This window comes from Maniola hyperantus, chromosome 28 (genome assembly GCF_902806685.2).
Source record: "Maniola hyperantus chromosome 28, iAphHyp1.2, whole genome shotgun sequence".
Lineage (NCBI taxonomy): Eukaryota > Metazoa > Arthropoda > Insecta > Lepidoptera > Nymphalidae > Maniola > Maniola hyperantus.
Window position 1 is genome coordinate 4,604,335 of NC_048563.1, and position 24,550 is coordinate 4,628,884.

Below are 24,550 nucleotides of genomic sequence, written 5' to 3' on the forward strand. Positions count from 1 at the left end.
GCCCCATGGAATTATGCTATGACTGGTTAAAAATCTACTGTTTACTAAGCTATTACACTGATCGCGAGCAATTTACTCTTATCCGTTGAGGAGTTCCAGTATCTATCTTCGAAGATGTTCATCAGATCTTCACCAAATTGAAATGGGACCAACTTTGAAGTATACCCTTTCAAACAAAAAAAAATTTTTCAAAATCGGTCCAGGCGTTTTCGAGTAATCGGGGAACATACATAAAAAAAAAAAAAAAGATTCCGACGAATTGAGAACCTCCTCCTTTTTTTGAAGTCGGTTAAAAAGGAGTGTAGTCGCCCGTGATGCCCCTCTTTTGTGGCGTCGTGTCAAAACTTATGTTTTTTAATGTGTTATTTTTTACGATTAAGTAGGTAGGTATACGTTTTACTACGACTTTTTTGAAAATATCCACAATAACAGTAAGAATCGTAAACATCCATTTATTTTGCAAAAGTATTAATTAAATATAACCTCAATATCAGCAACATAAAAATTAAGATTTCTTTATAACCAGGGTGAATAAATGGAAATCGTTTGCAGAATTTAAAAAGGTAATTATTTATCTACAAAATAAAATTAAAACCATGGTGACATAACAATTATATTATTAGATAAGTAGAGGATTAACCCTTGGTTAATCCTCTACTTATCAGTGTAGTCTTCTACTTACCCTGTAGGTTTCTTGATTGACAGACAGATAGACAACAAAGTGATCCTATAAGGGTTCCGTTTTTCCTTTTGAGGTACGGAACCCTAAAAAGAGTATTTTAGCATACTCTATTAGTGTTATAGATTATAGAGTCCGCCTACATGATATAGAGTACAATACTCTATTTTAGAGTACGTTTGGTAGCAACTGTTACGTATATGAAAAAGCTTTTCACGTGATTTTTCACATGCTATTTATGGATTGGTACATCCCTAATATGTAGTAGGTCCTATATTGCGATTTGTACTCCACGAGCGTCCCAATATGGACGTCAATTGGCATTAAAATAGTATTCAAATAAATATTTAACATAATTTCAGTGTAGTTCTGAAGTTTTTTAGTGAAGTTACCTACCTCAGTTAACTCAGTTAACTATTACTATTTAGTTGGGATTTTGAGGTAAGATGGTATTTTTCACACGTTTTATACGATTTTTGGAAGTTAGTTAGTTTTTAAATGAATTGTTATTCAAAAACTAAGTATCTATTCTTACCTACTAATAAAAATTAAATTCAAGTTTTAACTGTTTGAACGGGCTAATCTTCGGAACGGCTGAACCGATTTCGACGGGACTTTCACAGATAAGTAGAGGATTAACCAAGAGTAACATAGGCTACTTTTTAACCGACTTTCAAAAAAGGAGGTGTTGTGTTTTGAGGATACTTTGTGACATTGTCCCATAAAAAAATTGGATTCCAACTCGTCAATCCTGATGCTGCAGGGAACCTGACCACCAAAACTGATGGGATTTAGAAACTGTCGATTATAAATTAATATTGGAGGCACCTAGAAGTTATCGTTAACTCGAGGACCCAATTCCTCAACCCTGATGCTGCAAGGAATTGCATTCCTAAATCGTGGTGATTTAGAAACTGGCCTACTATGTCGGTTAGACTTGAAGACCAAAGTCTTCGAACAGTGCGTGTTGTCAGTGATGACATAATATGGATCCGAGACATGCCTCATAAGAAAGCTCAGAGTCACTCAGCGGGCGATGGAGAGAGCTATGTGCGGAGTTTCTCTACGTCATCAATGAGGAAATGAGGAGATCTGTAGGAGAACTAGAGTAACCGACATAGCTCAACGGGTTGCGAAGCTGAAGTGGCAATGGGCAGGGCACATAGTTCGTACAACCGATAGACGTTGGGGTCCCAAGGTGCTGGAATGGTGACTTCGTACCGGAAGACGCAGCATTCGAAGACCCCCTACTAGGTGGACGGACGACATCAGACGAGTCGCAGGGAGCCGCTGGATGGCGGCGGCGCAAGACCGTGGCGTGTGGATGTCCCTATAAGAGACCTATGTCTAGCAGTGGACGTCTATTGGTTGATGATGATGATGAAACTGATGCGATGCCGCTTGCTTCCTGCTAACATTCCTATTTGCATTGGGCTTTGAGATCAGTATGTAGTATCTACCTAACTTGCCAGCGGGACAGGGCTGGAGAAGGCGGGTAGAGAGGCGCGAGGGGTGCAACAGATCGACGTGATTTTTGCACGGATATAGTAAAAGACCTGGAGAGTGAGATAAGGCTACTTTTATTCCGGACTAGCTTATGCTCGCGACTTCGTCCGCGTGGACTACACAAACTTCAAACACCTATTTCACCCCCTTAGGGGTTGAATTTTCAAAAATCCTTTCTTAGCGGATGCCTACGTCATAATATCTATCTGCATGCCAAATTTCAGCCCGATCGGTCCAGTAGTTTGAGCTGTGCGTTGATAGATCAAGATCAGTCACCTTTTCATTGATCTACACTAATATTATAAAGAGGAAAACTTTGTTTGTATGTTTGTTTGTTTGTACTGAATAGGCTCAAAAACTACTGGACCGATTTTAAAAATTCTTTCACCATTCGAAAGCTACATTATCCACGAGTAACATAGGCTATATTTTATTTTGGAAAAAAATAGGGTTCCGTAAGATATTTGGGTTTTTCGGACACAAGGTGTAAAAAATCAACCAGAAAAGTTACTTATTTTGCGTACGCTGCCTAAACTATAAAAGATAGAACCATAAAATGTTCTAATTAATTGTAGATCTTATAAATATCTACAAAAAAGTCCGCGACACACTATACCCATCTATGTCGAGTGAGGCACAGCAACCATTTTTTATTTAAAAATCTTGAATTTTTTTTGGACTACATTTAAACGCGTTTATTTTACTCATGCTATTAATCCTTATCAAAATAAATGATTTCATCACTAAGAACAGTTTATGGAGATAATATTTGGTCTTTGAATGATTAAAATTGGACGTTTGGTTTTGAAGTTATGGCGAAATTAAAATATTACGATTTCTGCTGCACGGCCCGTTGTTATTATATAAAGAGGTAATGTCGTTAAGTTTGTTTGTAAGGGGTAATCTTTAGAACTACTGAACCGATTTTAAAAATTCTTTCACCAGTAGAAAGCTACATTATTCCTGAGTGACATAGGCTATACGGGATCTTTAAAAACCTAAATCTACGCGGGCGAAGCCGCGGGGATCAGCTAGTTTTATATATATTTAGAAAATCAAAGAATGCTCACGGGATTTTTAACAACCCAAATCTATGAGGACGAAATCGCAGGCATCAGCTTGTATACAATATTACATGATATTGACTTAATATTATACGTAACTAGCTTATGCTCGCGACTTCGTCTACACAAATTTCAAACCCCTATTTCACCCAGTTAGGGGTTGAATTTTCAAAAATCCTTTCTTAGCGGATGCCTACGTCATAATAGCTATCTGCATGCAAAATTTCAGCCCGATCCGTCCAGTAGTTTGAGCTGTGCGTTGATAAATCAGTCAGTCAGTCAGTCAGTCACCTTTTCTTTTTATATATTTAGATATACAACCTAATAATAGCAAAGTGAGGTAACACAGACCTTGGATTTTTTTTTTAAATATCAAATCAAATTGGTATTTTATGATCAATGCGAAAATGCGAATATTTTATCTGTGAAGGAAAAGTGAGGAAATCTGCATGCCTGAGAGTTCTCTATAATATTCTCAAAGGTGTGTGAAGTCTGCCAATCCGCATTTGGCCAGCGTGACGGATCGTGACTCGGCGTGGCGTGGCATAGGTAGGACACATCTCTACTGTGCTCAGTAGTGAGCTGGCGATGATTTGACCATCAGTACCCTTATTATAAATGCGAAAGTGTGTTTGTTTGTTTGTTTATTGGTTTGGTGGTTTGTCCTTTTTGCATGGGTATAGATAAAGACCTGGAAAGTGACATAGGCTACTTTTTATCCTGGAAAATCAAAGAGTTCCCACGGGATATTTGAAAACCTAAATTTTATTTGACCAACTAGGTTGGGTAGCTTTTAGGAAATTGAGTCAAGTCTTCTCATCATCAATTCCTCAATGCCTGAAGACGAAAGTCTTCAACCATTGTGTTCATCCCGTCCTCACCTATGGTGCTGAAACGTGGACACTGACAAACGGCCTTGTTCACAAATTCAAAGTCGCTCAACGAGCTATGGAGAGGGCTATGTTAGGAGTTTCCCTGAGGGATTGATCCGAAATGAGGAGATCCGCAGGAGAACCAAGGTCACTGACATAGCCCAAACTATTAGCACGCTGAAGTGGCAGTAGGCAGGTCATGCCTGTCGTAGAGGCGATGGCCGTTGGAGCCGGAAAGTCCTTGAGTGGAGACCGCGTTTAAGCAAGCGAAGTGTGGGACGCCTTCCAGCACGATGGAACGACGATATAAAGAGGCTGGCGGGAAGTGGCTGGATGAGGAAGGCTGAGGACCGGGTGTGGTGGCGCTCTTTAGGGAAGGCCTATGATAATGATGAGGATGACGGCATGAGTCATCACTCATGACAAATCAAATGTGGTATCACTAGTAAGTAGGAATAACAAAAATCCGTTATGTAAAATATAAATATTGAAAATAAGTATTTTTTTATTGCAGGTATACCAGATCGAAAAAATGTTATTTGTGCTGTTCGCCATTTTCCTCATAGGAGTTCAAGATGGGAGTTCGTTAAACCGTAAGTATCTACTTCAGTAAGTATATTCTTGAGTACCTAAGTATATTTTTAGGGTTCCGTACCGCAAAAGAAAAAACGGAACCCTTATAGGATCACTTTGTTGTCTCTCGGTCTGTCAAGAAACCTACAGGGTACTTCCCGTTGACCTAAAAACATGAAATTTGGTAGGTAGGTAGGTCTTATAGCAGACATTCGGGGAAAAATCTGAAAATCGTGAATTTGTGGTTACATCACACAAAAAAAATTAAATTGTGTTCATGAACTAATAATTAGTATTTTCAATTCTCGAAGTAAGATAACTATATCAAGTGGCGTATCATATGAAAGGTCTTCACCTGTGCATTCTAAAACAGATTTTTATTTATTTTTATGCATCATAGTTTCTGAATTATCGCGCAAAATGTCGAAAAAATACGATTGTAGTACGGAACCCTCGTTGCGCGAGCCTGACTCGCACTTAGCCGGTTTTCTTATTCTTGTTAGGGTTCCGTGTCTCCCGAAAAAAAATGAACCCTTATGTCTTCACTTCGTTCTGTCTGTCTGTCGTGTCTGTCAAGACATGGAATCAAAATCTATAGGGTTGACCAAGAATCATGAAGGGCAAGTAGCAATGAAGGCATAAAAGGGGAAAAAATTATTTCAATTAGGTATATTAATGTTTAAACAACAGGGCTATTGTTAATGTAATTAACGAATTAATTTAATAATACCGTAGACTAATAATTGTGGTAGACCGCAGGAGTTAGGACTGATTGGTATTTACGTGTTATGAGTAGATAATAGTGTTGTTTTCCTTATTTTAAACTAGCTTATGCTCGCGACTTCGTCCGCGTGGACTACACAAATTTCAAACCCCAATTTCACCCCCTTAGGGGTTGAATTTTCAAAAATCCTCTTTTAGCGGATGCCTACCCGCGGATCACCGAGGGTTCCGTTGTTCAGTCGTATTTTTTCGACATTTTGCACGATAAATCGAAAAGTATGTCATAAAAATAAATGTCAGTCAGAAATAAAATGCATGTTTTATTTGCAACTGTTAAATTATATGTGTATCTGCATGTGTGTGTATATGCATATATGTATGTATATACATATGTGTAGGTATATGTATTATATGTTCTTTGTTTTTAACATTAAGTTAGTATATTATAATATAGTAATTCTAATTTTCTTATTTCTAATTTTGTTTTTTTTGACAAAAGTAGGCATGATGATGAAGTAGGCGCAGACGTACGCATTGAGGGTCAAACCTCTGTGGTTTTTTTACAATGCGTACTACCTATTATATGTAAATTTTCTTGTATGTTAATAATAATAAAAAAAAAAAAAAAAAAAAAAAAAAACTAGCTGCCCTGGCGAACTTTGTTCCGCCTCGGTCGGACGGTACGGCACGGTAACGTAAGAACCATCCTCGTACTTCAAGTAATATTATTATAAAAAAAGAATTAGCGAAATCAGTTCAGCTGTTCTCGAGATTTGCGATGAGCAACATATTTAGTGATTAATTTTTATATTATATATATATATAGAGATATATCGTGAAATTTTACAAAATATAGGACAAAAAAAGGAGGAGGTTCTCAATTCGTAGGTTTTTTTTTTTTATAATTTAATTCGCGTTTTTTTGTGATTGTCAGTACCTACTATCATCTGTCTTCGTTTTTGCCAGCGTTCTGGCTACACCCTGTATTATGGTACGGAACCCTTCGTGTGCGAGTCCGACTCGCACTTGACCGGTTTTTTCTTATGTTTTAGAAGGTGACCGGTGCGTTTTAAAAAACACAAACACGGTGGGAGAGTGTGCCCCAGCATCCAAGTGTCAATCGGCCAGAAGTGATTACCAGTAAGTGTCTGTATAATAATATGTCTGTCTGTCCGTCTGTTGACTGTTCGTCGGGACTGTCAAGGAAAATTTTTAGGTACTTCCAGTGGCGGGCAGCTCATAGACGCGTAAAAGCACTGCTTACCCAATAAATAGTTCCCTAGGTCTAGTGAAAATAGCTCAATGCTCATTATCCTTTGTAACTTGCCAGTTGCCAGTACCTAACTACTGCTTACCCTGGCTTAAAACCCTATGCACGCCATTGGGTACTTCCCGTCCACTTAGAATCTTGAAATTTGGCTCATAGGGTTAGTCCGCGACAGGTTCAGATAGCAATCTGGATATGAGGCGGGGCGACGCCCCGCACACCCGCACGTTACCAGGACCAATACCACAGGTACCAATTGTAAATTGGGTTGAAATATCGACAAATAAAAGCATCAAATTAATTGTGGTATGTTCCTACCCGTTATTTTGCCTGGGTATAGTTAAAGACCTGGAGAGTGACATAAGCTACTTTTAATCCCGGAAAATCAAAGAATTCCCATAGGATTAAAAAAAATCTAAATCCACGGGGACGAAGTCGCGGGCATCAGCTAGTCTCATTCTAGTTGCCTGATAAAATATATCACTTGCTTATACATAACGGTGAAGAAAAACATCGTGAGGAAAGCGCATGCAGTCTGCCAATCCGCACTTGGCCTAATTTGGCAAATCTATTTTGCGCCCTTGACATTCAACCAATAACTTGGTGTGCAAATTATTATAGTATACATTATCATAGAATAAGAAAGTGTGAAAATTTACAGTCAATAATCTATTTAAATTATTTATATTTAAATTTATAGAAAGTACCTAATGTTAACAATATGATTTTATTCAATATAAAAAACGCATGTCAAAAAAAAAAAAAAAGTATACATGTTCTTTAGTTAAAAAAATAGAAATAATATAATAAAAATAGGTATGACTCTTGTCCCGTGGAAGCAAGGAAGGTAGCTTGTGTGGGATGCCACGTGTGTGGATACACTGGCGCTGTCACACGTACAGGCGACCTCCGTGGCGGCCGGAGCGGAAGGCAGAAAGGGCCGAGAGGCGCAAATGTGAGAATATAGAAAATAGTTTCATATTTGTGCCTTTTGGGGTGGAGACTATGGGTTCGTGGGGCGAGGATGCTAGATCCTTTTTTAAGGACTTTTCATCCCGTCTCGCGGAATCCACGGGGGACCGGAGGGCTGGCAGTTACCTCGGTCAGCATATTAGTCTGGCCATTCAACGAGGTAACGCTGCCAGCGTTCCCAGCACCCTGCCTCGTTGCGGTGGTTTAGATGATATTTTCGATCTGTAATTTTTATATTCAATTGTTTTTATTCTAAATAGGTAATAAATTACACTTTTTGATGGTCGAGTGTTTTTTTATTTATTTTTTATTTTTATTTATTCGGATCAACAAACAGTAGCACGCAGTGCTTGGATAAAAAGCAGTAATAATATAACATAGTAATAATATACGTGCTACCCACTACGTCAACCACATAGTTATTATTATTAATTAATATACTTACATGTATAAAATATAAATAAAGAATATATTAGTACCATACCATCTATCTTAATTCTAATAATTCTACAGACTTAGTGTAACATAGCAATATTATTCCTAAGATAATTCATGACCAGCTTCTTGAAAGAGCCCACTCGAGTGGAAAAAATGTCAATATTTCCGAAGCATACATTGTATGACTGTGTCATTCTGTATAGTGGTGATCTCTCACCAGAATTTGTACGGCATTTTGAAGTAGCAAAAAGTTTGTGTGTTAGAGTGCTGCGTACATGACTTCTGGCAGGAATTCTATAACAAAGTTTAAACATTTGTAAGATGATGATATGGTGATGATAATTTTTACGTGAACTTAAAACTAAAGCTTCGTGGCTGAATGGGCTGAACCCTTCTCATTCTGAGAGGAGACCAGTAGGTTGATTTCGTAAAACCTGCCTCAATCATTATTACAATCTCAATTGTTCTGATTGGCTGAATTTGTGCGATTCTTGATGCAACAATGCATTGTAGCCAATAGTGAGCGAGCGTCGACCAATCAGTAGGCGATTGTCTAAAACCTGCATCAATCATTATTACAGTCTCAATTATTCTGATTGGCTTAATTTGTGCGATTATTGTTGCAACAATGCATTGCAGCCAATAGTGAGCGAGCGTCAACCAATCAGAGGTGATTGCGATCGTGACATTGTAGCTGTCATTCTACCGCAATCGCGCAGCCGTGCTCAGTAGTAAGCCAGTGATGGGTTGATGATAATGTCTTTAATTTGTTCCAGAAACAACGGTATCCGTCCAACGATATGCGCATACGATTCGGACACCATCTTAGTTTGCTGTACTGATAACACCAACATATTTGACACTCCCGTCTATCAGTAAGTTTTTTTTTGAGCCCAGGACTTCGTCATCCGCAGTCGAATATGCTAACTTAAAAAAAATATTGCGTGCTAACGAGAAGGTGGGTCACCTGATGTCAAGTGATTACCGCCGCCCATGAACATTTGCAGCACCAGAGGAACCGCCGATGTCAAAGTCAAAGTCAAATGGTTTATTCAAAATAGGTAATTAATAACTCTTTATGATGGTCAGATGTTGGATTTGTAAGATAATATAGTGGTGATAATTATTACGCAAACTTAAAACTAAAGCTACGTTGCGTTGCCGGCCTTTCAGGAATTTATTAGTCCACCCCTTGAACAACCCTATCTTGTAATATAATGGGAACAATGCCGAAGGTAGTTGGCTCCACAGTTTGCATGTGCATTTCTAAAGAGTAACAAACACACACACACACACACACACACACCATACAAACTTTTGCCTTTATCAGTGAGATTTCTAAGTAGTTCTCACTTAATATTGATTGCTAGTATATATTGTTCACAAATTCAAAGTCGCTCAACGAGCTATGGAGAGGGCTATGTTAGGAGTTTCCCTGAGGGATAACATCCGGAATGAGGAGATCCACAGGGGAACCAAGGTCACTGACATAGCCCAAACTATTAGTACGCTGAAGTGGCAGTGGGTCATGCCTGTCGTGGAGGCGATATGGCCGTTGGAGCCGGAAAGTCTTTGAGTGGAGACCGCGTTTAAGCAGGCATAGTGTGACCGACGATATAAAGAGGCTGGCGGGAAGTGGCTGGACGAGAAAGGCTGAGGACCGGGTGTGGTAGCGCTCTTTAGGGAAGGCCTATGTCCAACAGTGGATGTCCACAGGCTGATGATGATTGATTGTGTTAGCTTACATGAAGGTAGTTTTATTAATTAGACAATATTTGACTCATCTGATGTCACGCAATCTGTGGTGGGGCAACCATCTTGAATCGATTCGTATAAATACGGGTGTTTGACGGGTTTTACAGTCTCGTTCCGACTCGAGACTCGACGACTATTTAGTTAAATTAAACCTACTTTTATGACTTACGCTTAAAATTGCTATTAAATAATTTCAGGCGGCCGACTAGACCCGTGTGGGGAAGCTTTGGTACACCAAGCAATAAGAACACACGGCTCAGCGAACGAAGTAAGTACACAGAACAGAACCATTTTTATTTAACGCAACACCCCCCCCCCAGTGGTAAGTGTCACAATAGGGCTACTTCTAACAGTTCTTGTTCTGAGAATAACCCCGCCGGTGTCAGAAGAAAAAGACTATACCATAGATAAAAGAAGTTCTCTCATCTTGTGGACTATACAGATTATTTATTTTTCTACCAGAGTGCGAGGAGTACGGTCGCCACGTGACCCAAACCGTGGGTTTCATCACACTGGATGCGGAACCCGAAAAGATGACTATTTCCGCGCCAAAGTGTGACTACAACGGCGTTGAGCTGATCGTGGGAGGGGAGAACGCTAACCAGGGCGAGTTCCCTCACATGGTGAGTGGTCATCTTGTATATGGTATAGGGTGTAACCAGAACTGTACACGGTATCTTCTACACGGTATCGTACCGAAACGCTAAATCGCTTGGCGGCACGGCTTTCAGTCAGTCAGTCACCTTTTCCTTTTATATATTACTAGCTTATGCTCGCGACTTCGTCCGCGTGGACTACGCAAATTTCAAACCACTACCCCCTTTTAGGGGTTGAATTTTCAAAAATCCTTTAGTGGATGCCTACGTCATAATAGCTATCTCAGCTATCTGCATGCCAAATTTCAGCCCGATACGTCCAGTAGTTTGAGCTGTGCGTTGATAGATCAGTCAGTCACCTTTCCTTTTTATATATTTAGACTAGCTGATGCCCGCGACTTCGTCTGCGAGGATTTACATTTTTCACAATCCCGTGGAAACTCTGTCATTTTCCGGGAAAAGTAGCCTATGTCACTCTCCAGGTCTTTATCTATACCCATGCAAAAAATCAAGTCAATCCGTTGCACCGTTACAACGTGGTTGAAGGACAAACCAACAAACCAATAAACCAACAAACAAACACACTTTCGCATTTATAATAAAGGTATTGATTTCAATTTAAATTCACCATGTATATAAACCTCTTTCTTCAACCTACCCGCAGGCGGCCATCGGCTGGGTGGATGTGACAGACAACTACGTATTCCATTGCGGAGGCAGTCTCATCAGCTCGCGTTTCGTGCTGACCGCGGGACACTGCACCCGGACCCCCAACAAGCTGCTGAAAGACCCCTCACCCAAGATTGTAAGGCTCGGAGACCAGAACCTCAACCCCAGTGTGCGAGACAACGCTAGCCCCATCGACGTGAGTAATGTTCTAGCAATAGTTATGGTAATACAGGACGTATTTTAGTGCCCCAAGTGTTGTGTGACTCAACGGGAAATAAAACTCCCATTAAGTCACAGTGTTACTCAACGGGGGGAAATCCATTGAGTCACACTGTTACTCACAGGGGTGTGACTCAACGGGAACAACCCCAATTGGGGCACTACCCGAAGAATTTTGATATTGTAGTGCCCAAGTGTGTCCATATAATGCACATAGTATGCAGCACATGGGCACTCACTCTCATAGTGCAATAAGACAATAATTTGACACGACCGGAGAGCGATCAGGCTCGGAGACCAGAACATCAACCCCAGTGTGCGAGACAACGCTAGCCCCATCGACGTGAGTAATGTTTTGGCAATAATTCATAATACAGGAGATATTGTAGTGCTCAAGCGTGCCCATATAATGCACGTATTTTGCCACACATGGGCACTCACTCTCATAGTGCATTGAGACGGTCATTTGACACGACCGGAGAGCGATCAGTCTCATCAGCTCACGCTTCGTACTAACTGCGGGGCACTGCACCTGGACCCTCAACAATCCTCTGAAAAACCCCACACCTAAGATGATAAGGCTCGGAGACCAGAACCTCAACACCAGCGTGCGAGACAACGCGCCATTGATGTGAATAATGTTCTAGGAATAGTTCTAGTAATACAGGAGATATTCTACCGTCTACAGCCCCAAGTGTTGAGTACAATATTGGGGCACTACTCCAAGTGTGTTGATTGATATTGTAGTGCCCAAGTGTGTCTATATAATGCACATATTGTGCAACACATGGGCACTCACTCTCATAGTGCAATGAAACGGCAATTTGTCTCAATCACACCACGTCACGAGCATCGGCCCTTCGAAAGGATCCGAACGGGTTCTATACTAGTCAGGCTTACGTCGCAATCACGTGAGTCCAGCCGGTTATTAGTTCTTATATTTTTTAGAATGGATATCAATCAAGATAGTTTAAACGCTAATGTAATGTGATTCCTAAGTAAAATAAATATTAAATCTGTATAATATCTGCCCAGGTACCAATCAAAACTATTCACAAACACCCGAACTACAACTCTCCGAGCAAATACAACGACATCGCCCTGTTAGAGCTGAACGCAGACGTAGACTTCGAGACAGACATACGACCGGCATGTCTGTGGACGAAGCCCGACTTTCCGGGGTATGCCAAGGCCATAGCCACAGGGTGGGGAGTCGTTGATCCAAGTAAGAAACAAGTTTTTTTAATTAATTACAGTTAGAACGCTAGCACAAACTTAGCGCTATGATTATACTATCTAAACACTATCCAATACCAATAACTATATGCCTTATATATTTGAGCGATTTAGTATTTTTCAAACCAGCAATGCAAACACGTGCAAACTTGGGATCAATGCTCCACGTCCGATGAGGCATTGACCCCGCGGTACCTATCTACGCAACGTTCGTTGATCTTTAGCGTCAGTCAGATGTTTTATTTGCGAACTTTTAAAAAATACAGATTTTTTCGAGTTATTTTACTGTGGTATCTTATCAGTTAGGAATCATCAGTGTACTACTTATCACCTGTCTTAGTTTTTGCTAGCGCTCAGTTTTCATCTTATATGTAGTATTTTTTTATTGTTGAAAATGTTACAATAAAACTTACGGGCTGTATTATAAAATTACTGTACAAATATTATAAGCTCTTGGACTTAGAATGCTGATATTTTACACAGAAGTTATCTTTATAACGTAGTAGTAAGTGTTAGCTTATTGAAGTTAGTTTAATGAATTAGACAATATTTGACTCATCCGATGTCACGCAATCTGTGGTGGGGCAGCCATCTTGAATCGATTTGTATAAATACGGGTGTCTGACGGTTTTACGGCAGTCTCGTTCCGACTCGAGACCCGACGACTATTTACTATACTTTTGTGTTTAGGTCGCTATTTTGATTATGTGGTTGCAATAGCAATTGTGCCCTAATCAAGTTAATATCGCAGTAAGATTTATAAATATTAAAACTCTCGATAAGCCTCTATGCGTTGTGAATTGTGATCTATATCCACGTGCAAGCTTTATATGAGGACATTTTAAAAACTTATAAAATTAGTTAAATTTAACCTGCTTTTCTGACTTTAGCTTAAATAAGGGACAAGGAATAGGGCCAGATTTTTCAAAATTTCCAAAGGGTAGAGTGGTCGCTAGTTGTGTAACAAAGCATTAAATATGCTGTTCCTCCACCAGAACAACCGACTAAGACCTCGGACGAGCTGAAGAAGGTGTCACTAAGTCTACTGGAGAATGACTTCTGCAATGAGACGCTACGGGACACCTTCTACCGGCACTGGGGGGGCTTCAGCGACGACCAGATGTGTGCTGGCGAGCTGCGCGGGGGACAGGACACGTGCCAGGTAACGTGGGGGACAAGGCTTTTTTTAAATTTATAGACTAGCGCTTGTCTGCAGTAAGATCTGCTATCAAGTGCTAATGCAGCCTAAGATGGATGGCGCTTGCACAGGAAGCGAGCATAAGCTAGTTTCTTATATGATCGAGAACCCTTCGTGTACGACTACGAGTCCGACTGTCACTTGACGGGTTTTTCTGTCCAGGGTGACTCCGGGTCGCCGCTGCAAGTCGCTTCGCGTGCCAACAAGTGCATCTTCCACGTGATCGGAGTGACGTCATTCGGGCGAGCCTGCGCGCGCTCCGGCAAGCCAGCGGTCTACACTCGCGTCTCCAGCTACTTGGACTGGATCGAGGCTGTGGTGTGGCCCGGCGAGCAATAAACCCTTTCTTTTCTAATCTTTTAAATGGTGTTTTATTTCTTGCCTTGTTTCATACCTTTAATTTTCTTGCCTTTTCATACCTACCAAAAAGATTTATCTTTAATTAACTTCTTCGCATACACATTTATTACCTACCTTATGAAACTTTACTTTCTTGCCTTTTCATTCCTTGTATTTTTCATGAGTACCTACATCGAACTTGTATGAAATGTTACATCATATACCATAACTAAGCACCATAACGTTCATGCCTGTTGTTTTGCATCTTCCACGTGATCGAAGTGACGTTATTCGTACAGCGCACGGGTCTCCTCTCGAGTGAGAGGGGGTTGTTTGGCCATAGTCTACCACGCTGGCCATGTGCGGATTGGTAGACTACACACACCTTTGAGAACATTATGTAGAAATCTCAGGCATGCAGGTTTCCTCACAATGTTTGTCTTCGCCGTTAAAGCAAGTGATATTTAATTAATTTAAAACGCACATAACTCCGAAAAGTGTGCGTGCCCGGGATCGAACCCCCGACCTCCGATTAGAAGGCGGTCGTCCTAACCACTAGGTATTATTCCCTGTACATTATTATACTCTTTGCACTAGGCTAGGGTAACAGCTTATTTTTGGTCATCCTTTCCATTATTGCCACTACACATTAGCTCCAGGCTCAAAAAGGCTAGAATCCAGAGCAGTAAAACAAGTTTTAAAAAAACAAGCTTCTGTCAAATAATAACAAGATAACAACTAGCCTTGTAGCCTTTTTTTTTCTGGTCGGTGGATATTTGAATATTTGATATTTCTAAGGTAAGTACTATAATTTAATAAAATACCTACATAAATCATTTTTCCAATGAAATTGTTAATGAAATCATTTTAAAAAAATATTGGAAATTTATTTGGCAATGTGATGGTAATCAACAAATAGACTCGTGATAATATAATTCATTATGAACATCATGAACATACAAGTGAGATGTACTATTTTATTATAGACGCATAATTTATTACATAATCTTCAAAAACTACAAAAGGAAAACCGTTCTTGTGGTAAGCTCGGTAAGTACTTATTAAGTACCCATAACCTAAGTGCAACGGCAACTATATTTAACAACCACAAAAGTACAAGTGTTACTCTGCCATTCAAAAGATTAGCTTCGGTATTTTATAAGGAATCCCACCTGTGCGAAGCCAAGGGGGTCAATTAGTTCCTAAATAAGTATTTGATTTGATCTTACAGAATTAGCACAATCAAAAGCAACTTGTTTGTTAATGCAATAAGTTGATTAACACTTCAAGATGGAGCAACAAGCCACTGCATCTATATGTGATGCTGACTCCCTCATAGAACCTAAGGAGGAAATGTTGGGTGACCCAGAGAGTATTCTTGATGATGTCCAGGACTTTATTATACCCAAAGAAGAGTTATCCAATACTAGTCCACACTCTGACACTTCAGATTCAGACCAACACATTTTCAGCATGTTAAAGCCCATTAAAATAGAAACAGTATTAAGTAAAGGAATTGCTGAGTTACAAAAAGTACTTAAGTCATCGGAAGATACAAAAACTACATTTTGCGACACTGAGGTGAATACACTAGATATGAGGATACAAGTTAAAGTGAGTTGTCTTTTCTTATGTTTAAGGAGTGGTATACTGTTAAGTAATAGATGGTTGAAGACTGACCTCCTATGCTGGAAGTTTTTGGTTCAATCCCAATTATTATTATATTTTATAGCAAGTAGTTGTAAGTTTTATAAAATTACTAGCTGATGCCCGCGACTTTGTCCGCGTGGAAGTAGGTTTTTATAAATCTCTTTGATTTTCCGGGATAAAAAGTAGCCTATGTCACTTTCCATGTCTTAATCTATACCCGTGCAAAAATCACGTCAATCTGTTGCACCGTTGCGACGTGATTCAAGGCCAAACCAACAAATAAACACACTTTTGCATTTATAATAAGGGTACTAATAAAACGGGGCCTTATTACTAAGCCTCTGCTGTACGTCTGTCAAAATGACAACAATGAAATTAAAAATGTGTTATTTCATATCATATTTCACTTAGAAATATAAATTCTTTATGACGACACTAAATACACTCAGTTTGACTTAAAGCTAAAACTTATTTAGTAAACAAAACTTTTTGAGGTGAACTGACTTCAAAAGCACTGAAGAATATTAAATAATTTCTCAATTATCTACTTCAAACCAATTTACCACTAACCGATGAACAAAAAATCAAAACTTAGGTAGTTTTTGATGACACACTGATAAGCATTGACAGATCCCCCACTAGATGGACAGACAACATCAAACGAGTCGCGGAAAGTCAGCCGGCACTTTTTTTTTATTTTTTATTTTTTTTATTTAGATACAAGTTAGCCCTTGACTGCAATCTCACCTGGTGGTATGTGATGATGCAGTCTAAGATGATAGCGGGCTAACCTGGAAGGGGTATGGCAGTTTTTATTAAACCCTTATGGTTATTAATACCCCTTTGGTTTCTACACGGCATCGTACCGGAACGCTAAATCGCTTGGCGGCACGGCTTTGCCGGTAGGGTGGTAACCAGCCACGGCCGAAGCCTCCCACCAGACCAGACCAGAAATTTAGAAATTATAAAATTCCAAACCCCTGCCAGGAATCGAACCCGGGACCTCCCACTATTAAGACCACAGCGCTCACCACTGCGCCAGGGAGGTCGTCAAAGACTGGCGCGTACAAGTCCTTACAAGAGATCTATGTCCAGCAGACTGATGTCTATCGATTGACGATGATGATAATGTGTCAATAAGTATAGTACGCGGCTGAAAGTAATGTACATTGACCTTTAGAAGGAGATAGCAAATTTATAGAGCACTGTCTCTGTTGTTTAGACCGACAAAACGTCATATAGGTATGAGTGACAGAGACAAAGCTCTACAAAGCCGAAATGTCATTCTATAGGCTGATGAACATTACTTTCGGCCGTGTACTGTAATGTTGTGTACATTTTGTTTCCAGCGGGAGCCTTTTCAAGCTGAAGCAAGGGAAAACAGTCAACCAGTCAATGACAAACAAACAGTCACTTCCTCAAACAACCACACTCCACAAGATAGGGGGAAGAATGCTTACTGTTCAAAAACCACCAAAATGAATCTAGATTTGCTTCCCGAAAACCGATTTGAATGTAACCATTGTCAGTACACTACTAACTATAAAGTTCACTTGATAAAACATTTATGTACAAGACACACCAGTACAAAACCATATTCTTGCAAAGTTTGCAATTACAAATGTACCCAAAAGTATTCATTAGAGTTGCACATGAGGACTCATACTGGAGAGAGAACTCATCATTGTAAGCAATGTGATTACAAATGTTCACGGTCAAGTGTTCTAAAAAACCACATAAGAACTCACACTGGAGAGAAACCTTATAATTGTAAGCATTGTGACTATACATGTTCACAGCCAAGTAATCTAAAAAGCCACATAAGAACTCACACTGGAGAGAAACCTTATAATTGTAAGCATTGTGACTATAAATGTTTACGGTCGAGCGACTTAAAAAAACACATAATAACTCATACTGGAGACAAATCTTATAATTGTAAGTATTGTGACTATAAATGTTCACGGTTGAGTGATCTAAAAAGCCACATAAGAACTCACACTGGAGAGAAACCTTATAATTGTAAGCATTGTGACTATAAATGTTCACAGCCAAGTAATCTAAAAAGCCACATAAGAACTCACACTGGAGAGAAACCTTATAATTGTAAGCATTGTGACTATAAATGTTCATGGTCAAGTAATCTAAAAAGTCACACGAGAATTCACACGGGAGAGAAACCTCACTGAACTGTAAGCATTGTGACTATAAATGTTCAAACGCAAGTTCTCTTAAGTATCACATGAGGACTTACACTGAATTGAAACCTAATCTCTACATAGTATAAAATAAAGTCGCTTCCCGCGTCTGTATGTATGTATGTATGAACGCGTAGATCTTTTAAACCACGCAACGGATTTTAATGCGGTTTTCACCAATAGATAGAGTGATTCAAGAGGAAGGTTTATAGCTATAGTTTAATTCTCAAAAAATTAGAGATCCCTAGAGAAATTGAAAAAAATGTGCATTAGGTCGGAAAAAAATCCTCTCATTTGAGAGTTTCCGAGGCAATGGCACCTCAATCACACCACATTAGCATCTACATTGCACCCATGCGAAGCCGGGGCGGGTCACTAGTTCTGTATAAATGTTCATAATCAATAGTTAATCTAAATCCCACATTACACTGACGATAAAGGGAGTTTACAATAGAATACAATACAATATTTAACTCAATATTCACTAGTAAATCGGTCTTAACTACTGATTTAGTGACTGGGCCACAGTAGAATTACAAAAATTACAAACAAAAGTAGACAAAAATTGTATGAACTGTATGTAGAGCGACAATAGTACTGATGAATCAAGCAGAACGTTCAACTGTTTTACAAAAAGTTTAAGAGAGATTGCATTTCCAGCCAAGTCAAAATATATACAGACAAAAATAAAAAACCGGCCAAGTGCGAGTCAGGCTCGCGCAATGAGGGTTCTTTACTACAGTCGTATTTTTTCGACATTTTGCACGATAATTCAAAAACTTTGGTACATAAAAATAAATAAAAATCTGTTTTAGAATGCACAGGTGAAGACCTTTCATATGATATCCCACTTGATATAGTAGATTACTATACTTAGAAAATTGAAAATACTAATATTAGTTCATGACCACAATTTTTTTTTTGTGTGATCTAACCCTAAATTCACGGTTTTCAAATTTTTCCCCTAAAGCCAGACAGATTAGACCCACCTACCTGCCAAATTTCATGATTCTAGGTCAACGGGAAGTACCCTGTAGGTTTCTTGACAGACAGACAACAAAGTGATCCTATAAAGGTTCCGTTTTTCCTTTTGAGGTACGGAACCCTAATTACTAACTAATTTCAAAAGAACGAGGAATTGTCTCATTGCATAGCTGGTTGTTGGTGATTACACTATTTATGTGAACGAGTGAAGAATCATGTTATGACACTTTGCTATATTAAAGAAGAGCCAGTTTCAGTCACTCCAAGATAATATTAGTAGGGATAATTAGGTAGGCGGTAATGGAACTCTACATGATCGCACGCGCCTCTTCGTAACCTCGCGCCCCTAGGCACGTGCGTAGTTTGCCTTAGGTATAATCCGCCTCTGCGCCGGACAGATGTATACTTGACTTGTAAGATTGATATGAATACAATATAAGATTGATATAAATACTTTGCATTTCACCATCTTTTATTTCATGAAACCTCATCACTCAAAACCCTTATAGTCCTCTTTTACAAAGTGTGGGGGACTGCTGGGCGATTGTCTAAAACCTGCATCAATCATTATTACAATCTCATTTGTTCTGATTGGCTGAATTTGTGCGATTCTTGTTGCAACAATGCATTGTGGCCAATAGTGAGCGAGCATTAACCAATCAGAGATGATTGCGATCGTGACATTGTAGCTGTCAAACAACCGCGGTAGGGCCACTGGTCCTACTCCTATTCTATTTTATCTTGTACTAGCTGACCCGTGAACTTAGTACCGCCTAACAGTCGATTCTTTAATTTTTTATTTTTTTTAACACTTACAATTAGGTATTTTTTAAATTTTTCTCTCCTTAAGAACCATCCTCATACTTCAAGGAATATCTCGAGATTTGCGATCAGCAAAGCAACACATTCAGCGATTCATTTTTAAAATGACGAAATTTGGTACAGAGATAGCTTGCATCCCGGGGAAGGACATAGAATAGGTACTTTGTATCCCGGAAAATTAAGGAGTTCCACGGGATTTTCAAAAACCTAAATCCACGCGAACGAAGTCGCGGGCATCATCTAGTATTTAATAGATGAGACTTATCTAAGTTATCTGTCTAGCTTATAGAGACTGCATCTTGGCGCATCAATTATTAGTAGGTCCAGGGTGCAGAAATGTAAGATCAGGGATTTAATAGTTAAAAAAATTTGCGCATTTTTTTAAATAGAGATAACGAGCAGCCGGATCAGCTGATGTTTTGTGATTACCGCCGCCCATGAACATTAATTGCAGCACTAGAGCATCAGCTCCAGGATCGAAAAGGCGAGAACCCAGAGCCGTAAAGTAATTGAAAAACACTATATGATTAAAAAAAAAACATAAGCTCCTGTTCCATAGTGATTATATTCTCTTTGGCTCCTGTCCCTCCTGTCAAAAGTGTCAAATCAAAAATCTTTTGAATTATTTGTTTTTCTTACTCTGGTCGGTGTTTATTTATTTTATTTTTCTATACTTTAGAATAATAAATACCTATAAAAGTTCCTTGATTGTAGTGAATTTGCATTTGGTTGGTTGGTCAGTTGATAATCATCGTTGCACCTTGCATTGGAGCAGTTTTCTACAATTATTCTACATCTCCAGGTCAACCAGAATGACCTCGTAAGCCAGTGAAACTTGTATCCGTTGAGCAAAACACTTCAAAGAACTCTGCTAGCCATCCGAGAGTCGGTGAAATAATATATAATTATTCATCCGACAGGACGAGTCTTGCGGTCGTATAGGTATTCCACATTGATCTAGTAGTTTTAGTAAAATGGAGTGCACACTTCACACTGGTCTATTAAAACCCAAGCAGGAAGTAGAAGACTTCATAGTACCCAAGGAGGGAGTTACAGAAGAATTCATAGGACTTAAGGAAGAAATAAAAGATGTCACAGTACCTAAGCAGGAAATAGAAGAGGTGGAGATAGAAATAACCTTTGAGAAAGATAGCAATGACTATATTGTACCTAAAGAAGAGCCATCCACCTCTTGTCAACATTTGGTACAATTGAATCAACAAAATGAAGTGACTGTGACAGTGCCTTTTAAACTAGAACCTTTCAGTGATATTGCTCTACAAAGTCCGCTAGAAGTGTCTGATGCTGGACACAATATAACAGACAAAAATGTGTCTACAGGACATACCTCAGAGATTATAGTGAGTACCTAAATAAGATCCATACTTAATATTATAAACTAGCGACCCGCCCCGGCTTCGCATGGGTGCAACGTAGATACTAATGTGGTGTACATTGTTTTCGTGTAACTTTGACCATTTAGGCAGTGCACGCCTCGGAAACTCAAATGAGAGGACTTTTCAACCTAATTCACATTATTTCAATTTCCCTAGGGATCTCTAATTTTTTGAGAATTAAACTAATATTTATAAACCTTCCTCTTGAATCACTCTTATCTATTGGTGATAACCGCTTTAAAATCTGTTGCGTTGATCTACGCGTTCATACATACATACAGACGCGGGAAGCGACTTTATTTTATACTATGTAGAGATGTAAAAGTCTCTGTCTTTCTGACTGGCTAGCCTTTCACGGCCCATTCGTTCAACCAATTTTGGCCAAATTTGGTACAGCGATAGCTTGCATCCCGGGGAAGGACATAGGCTACTTTTTATTCCGGAATATCAAAGAGTTCCCACAGGATATTTAAAAACCCAAATCCACGCAGACAGTCGCAAGCATCATCTAGTTCTCCATAAGTGCGTAATATTTACTTAATCATTCAATCTTTTTTGGGTTCCGTACCTCAAAAGGAAATGGAACCCTTATAGGATCACTTTGTTGTCTGTCTGTCTGTTGTGTCTGTCAAATAAACCTATAGGGTATTTCCTGTTGACCTAGAATCATGAAATTTAGCAGGTAGGTAGGTCTTATAGCAGACATGAGGGGAAAAAAACTGAAAACTGTGAATTTGTATTTACATCACAAAAAAAATTAAATTGTGGTCATGAACTAATAATTAGTATTTTCAATTTTCGAAGTAAGATAACTATATCAAGTGGGGTATCATATGAAAGTTCTTCACCTGTGCATACTAAAACAGATTTTTATTTATTTTTATGTATCATAATATTTGAATTATCGTGCAAAATGTCGAAAAAATACGACTGTAGTACGGAACCCTTGTTGGGCGAGCCTGACTCGCACTTGGCTGGTTTTTTTTTGTGCTTGCACTTGATGACAATCATGATAATAAAAAACAATGATGCTGTCTAGGTTGGAGGGTGCTTGCTTAGAAGCTTCCTGTTAATTCTTGCCTTGAAGTTATTTAAGTTATACTTGGCAGGAAACATGGATGCCAGGCAGTACAGACCTGGCGGAGTTTAGTGTGGGCTCTTTCTACATCAAACTCAAACTCAAATTATTTATTGGTAAAATGTTATGCTTACTGATTGTCAAAATTGTTAATTTGTATGATGATAACTAACTTGTATCTGAATTTCCTATCCTAATCCTAAAACAACAGTTGTGATGGTATATCAGCTGTGTTATGTGTTGCAGAAAGGGTGGAACGCTGAGGCCAGTGTTGCTGCGGACTCCTCAACCCGTCATGGTGAGTGCTGAATGCATTGCCAACTGAACCTACTATAGTCTTACAGGTCGTAGGTACGTGCGAGCGAAACAGACAGATAACTCGACTCAGAAAAAAAACCGGCCAAGTGCGAGTCAGGCTCGCGCACCGAGGGTTCCGTAGACAATCGTATTTTTTCGACGTTTTGCACGATAAATCAAAAACTATGATTCATAAAAATAAATAAAAATCTTATTTAGATACCCCACTTGATATAGCCACTCACTTCGAAAGTTGAAAATACTAATTATTAGTTCATGAACACAATTAAATTTTTTTTTGTGTGATCTAACCCTAAATTCACGGTTTTCAGATTTTTCCCCAAATGTCAGCTATAATATCTACCTACCTGCCAAATTTCATGATTCTAGGGCAACGGGAAGTACCCTGTAGGTTTCTTGACAGACAGACAGACAACAAAGTGATCCTATAAGTGTTCCGTTTTTCCTTTTGGGGTACGGAACCCTAAAAATATGCAAAAGTAGGTATATTTCTTTTTTCTTTTTCAGATTCTTCTTTGCCGAAGAAATGTAGACAGACCCAAAACAGTGGAGCTGCTAAGAAAAAGGGACCGCATATTTGCCATATTTGCGAAAAACAATTTAAATACAAAAGCTTTTTGGATTTACACATGAAGACTCACACTGGAGAGAAACCATTTACATGTAATCAATGCCCTGCTTCGTTCAAACATAAAAACACTTTAACAAGGCACATGAAGTCTCACACCCGTGACAGTTTCTATACCTGCGATATATGTCAGGCCAAATTCACAGAAAAAAGTACTCTAAACAATCACACTAGGACTCACACTGGTGAAAAACCATATTCCTGTGAAATATGTCACGCAAAATTCTCACAACAAAGCACTTTAAGTAGTCATATACGGATTCACACTCGTCAGAATCTATACACATGTGACATATGTCAAGTTAAATTTACTCAGAAAAGCACTTTGAATAATCATGTAAGAACTCACACTGGTGAAAAACCCTATTCCTGTGACATATGTCAATCGAAATTCAGACAAAGGAGCTCGTTACACAGTCATATGAGAACTCACACGAATGATAAACCTTTTACTTGCGGTCGATGCCAGGCAACGTTTAAACGAAAAAATATTCTAACCAGGCACATGAGGTCTCACACTGGTGAAAAACCGTATTCCTGTGACGTTTGTGACGCTAAATTTACGCAAAAAGGTAATTTAAACAGCCATTTGAGAACTCACACTGGTGAACGACCCTTTTCCTGTGACCAATGTCAGGCCAAATTTGGAAAAAAGTATGATTTGTCTACCCATATAATGAGGTCGCACACTGGTGAAAAACCCTATTCCTGTTATATATGTCACGCTAAATTTGTACAGAAATATCATTTGAATAAACACACTTTGAAATGTCACAGTGGGGAGAAAACTTGATCTTGTGACTAATGTCAATGGTTTATTCTCAAACATGACTTATGTCAGTGGTTTATTCTCAAACATGACTTATATCAGTGGTTTATTCTCAAAAATGACTTATGTCAGGGTTCTATTCTCAAACATGACTTATGTCAGGGTTTTATTGACGAACATGACTTATGTCAAGGTTTTATTCTCAAACATGACTTATGTCAGGCTTTTATTTTCAAACATGACTTATGTCAAGGTTTTATTCGCGAACATGACTTATGTCTGGGTTTTATTTTCAAACATGACTTATATCAAGGTTTTATTCTCAAACCTGACCTTATGTCAGGCTTTTATTTTCAAACATGACTTATGTCAAGGTTTTATTCACGAACATGACTTATGTCAAGGTTTTATTCATTTTTAAGTCATTACTACCTATGCTAATGCATAGGTAGTAATGACATGATGAGTAGATAGGTGATAATGAATGATCAGTCAAATTATAAAAACTGATATTTTTGGACTAGATGAAAGTAAAATATTAACAAAGGTTATATTTATGTACTTATATATTTTGTACCTACAGTACGCGGCCGAAAGTAA

The 24,550-nt window shown here is 38.9% G+C and overlaps 4 protein-coding genes across 4 annotated transcripts in view; 3 read left to right on the forward strand and 1 right to left on the reverse strand.

The window, feature by feature from the left end:
- The window catches only part of LOC117994987 (gastrula zinc finger protein XlCGF57.1-like), a 66,348-nt gene that overhangs the window by 22,469 nt on the left and 19,329 nt on the right, over positions 1–24,550 (reverse strand). The gene's annotated exons all lie outside the window — the stretch shown is intronic.
- On the forward strand, positions 974–14,131 carry LOC117994988 (venom protease-like). The gene is made up of 10 exons (XM_069508272.1): positions 974–1,120; positions 4,636–4,714; positions 6,470–6,557; positions 8,871–8,969; positions 10,047–10,117; positions 10,312–10,472; positions 11,110–11,310; positions 12,369–12,558; positions 13,565–13,731; positions 13,930–14,131. The coding sequence occupies exons 2-10, from the start codon at positions 4,654–4,656 to the stop codon at positions 14,104–14,106; spliced, it is 1,215 nt and encodes a 404-aa protein (XP_069364373.1). The 5' UTR covers positions 974–1,120; positions 4,636–4,653; the 3' UTR covers positions 14,107–14,131.
- LOC117995134 (zinc finger protein 782-like) lies at positions 14,797–19,395 on the forward strand. The gene is made up of 3 exons (XM_034983130.2): positions 14,797–14,904; positions 15,338–15,720; positions 17,106–19,395. The coding sequence occupies exons 2-3, from the start codon at positions 15,397–15,399 to the stop codon at positions 17,943–17,945; spliced, it is 1,164 nt and encodes a 387-aa protein (XP_034839021.2). The 5' UTR covers positions 14,797–14,904; positions 15,338–15,396; the 3' UTR covers positions 17,946–19,395.
- LOC138404416 (gastrula zinc finger protein XlCGF57.1-like) lies at positions 20,357–23,987 on the forward strand. Its single transcript, XM_069508267.1, has 3 exons — positions 20,357–21,121; positions 22,482–22,533; positions 23,061–23,987. Exons 1-3 carry the CDS (start codon positions 20,735–20,737, stop codon positions 23,972–23,974), a joined length of 1,353 nt encoding a protein of 450 aa, XP_069364368.1. The 5' UTR covers positions 20,357–20,734; the 3' UTR covers positions 23,975–23,987.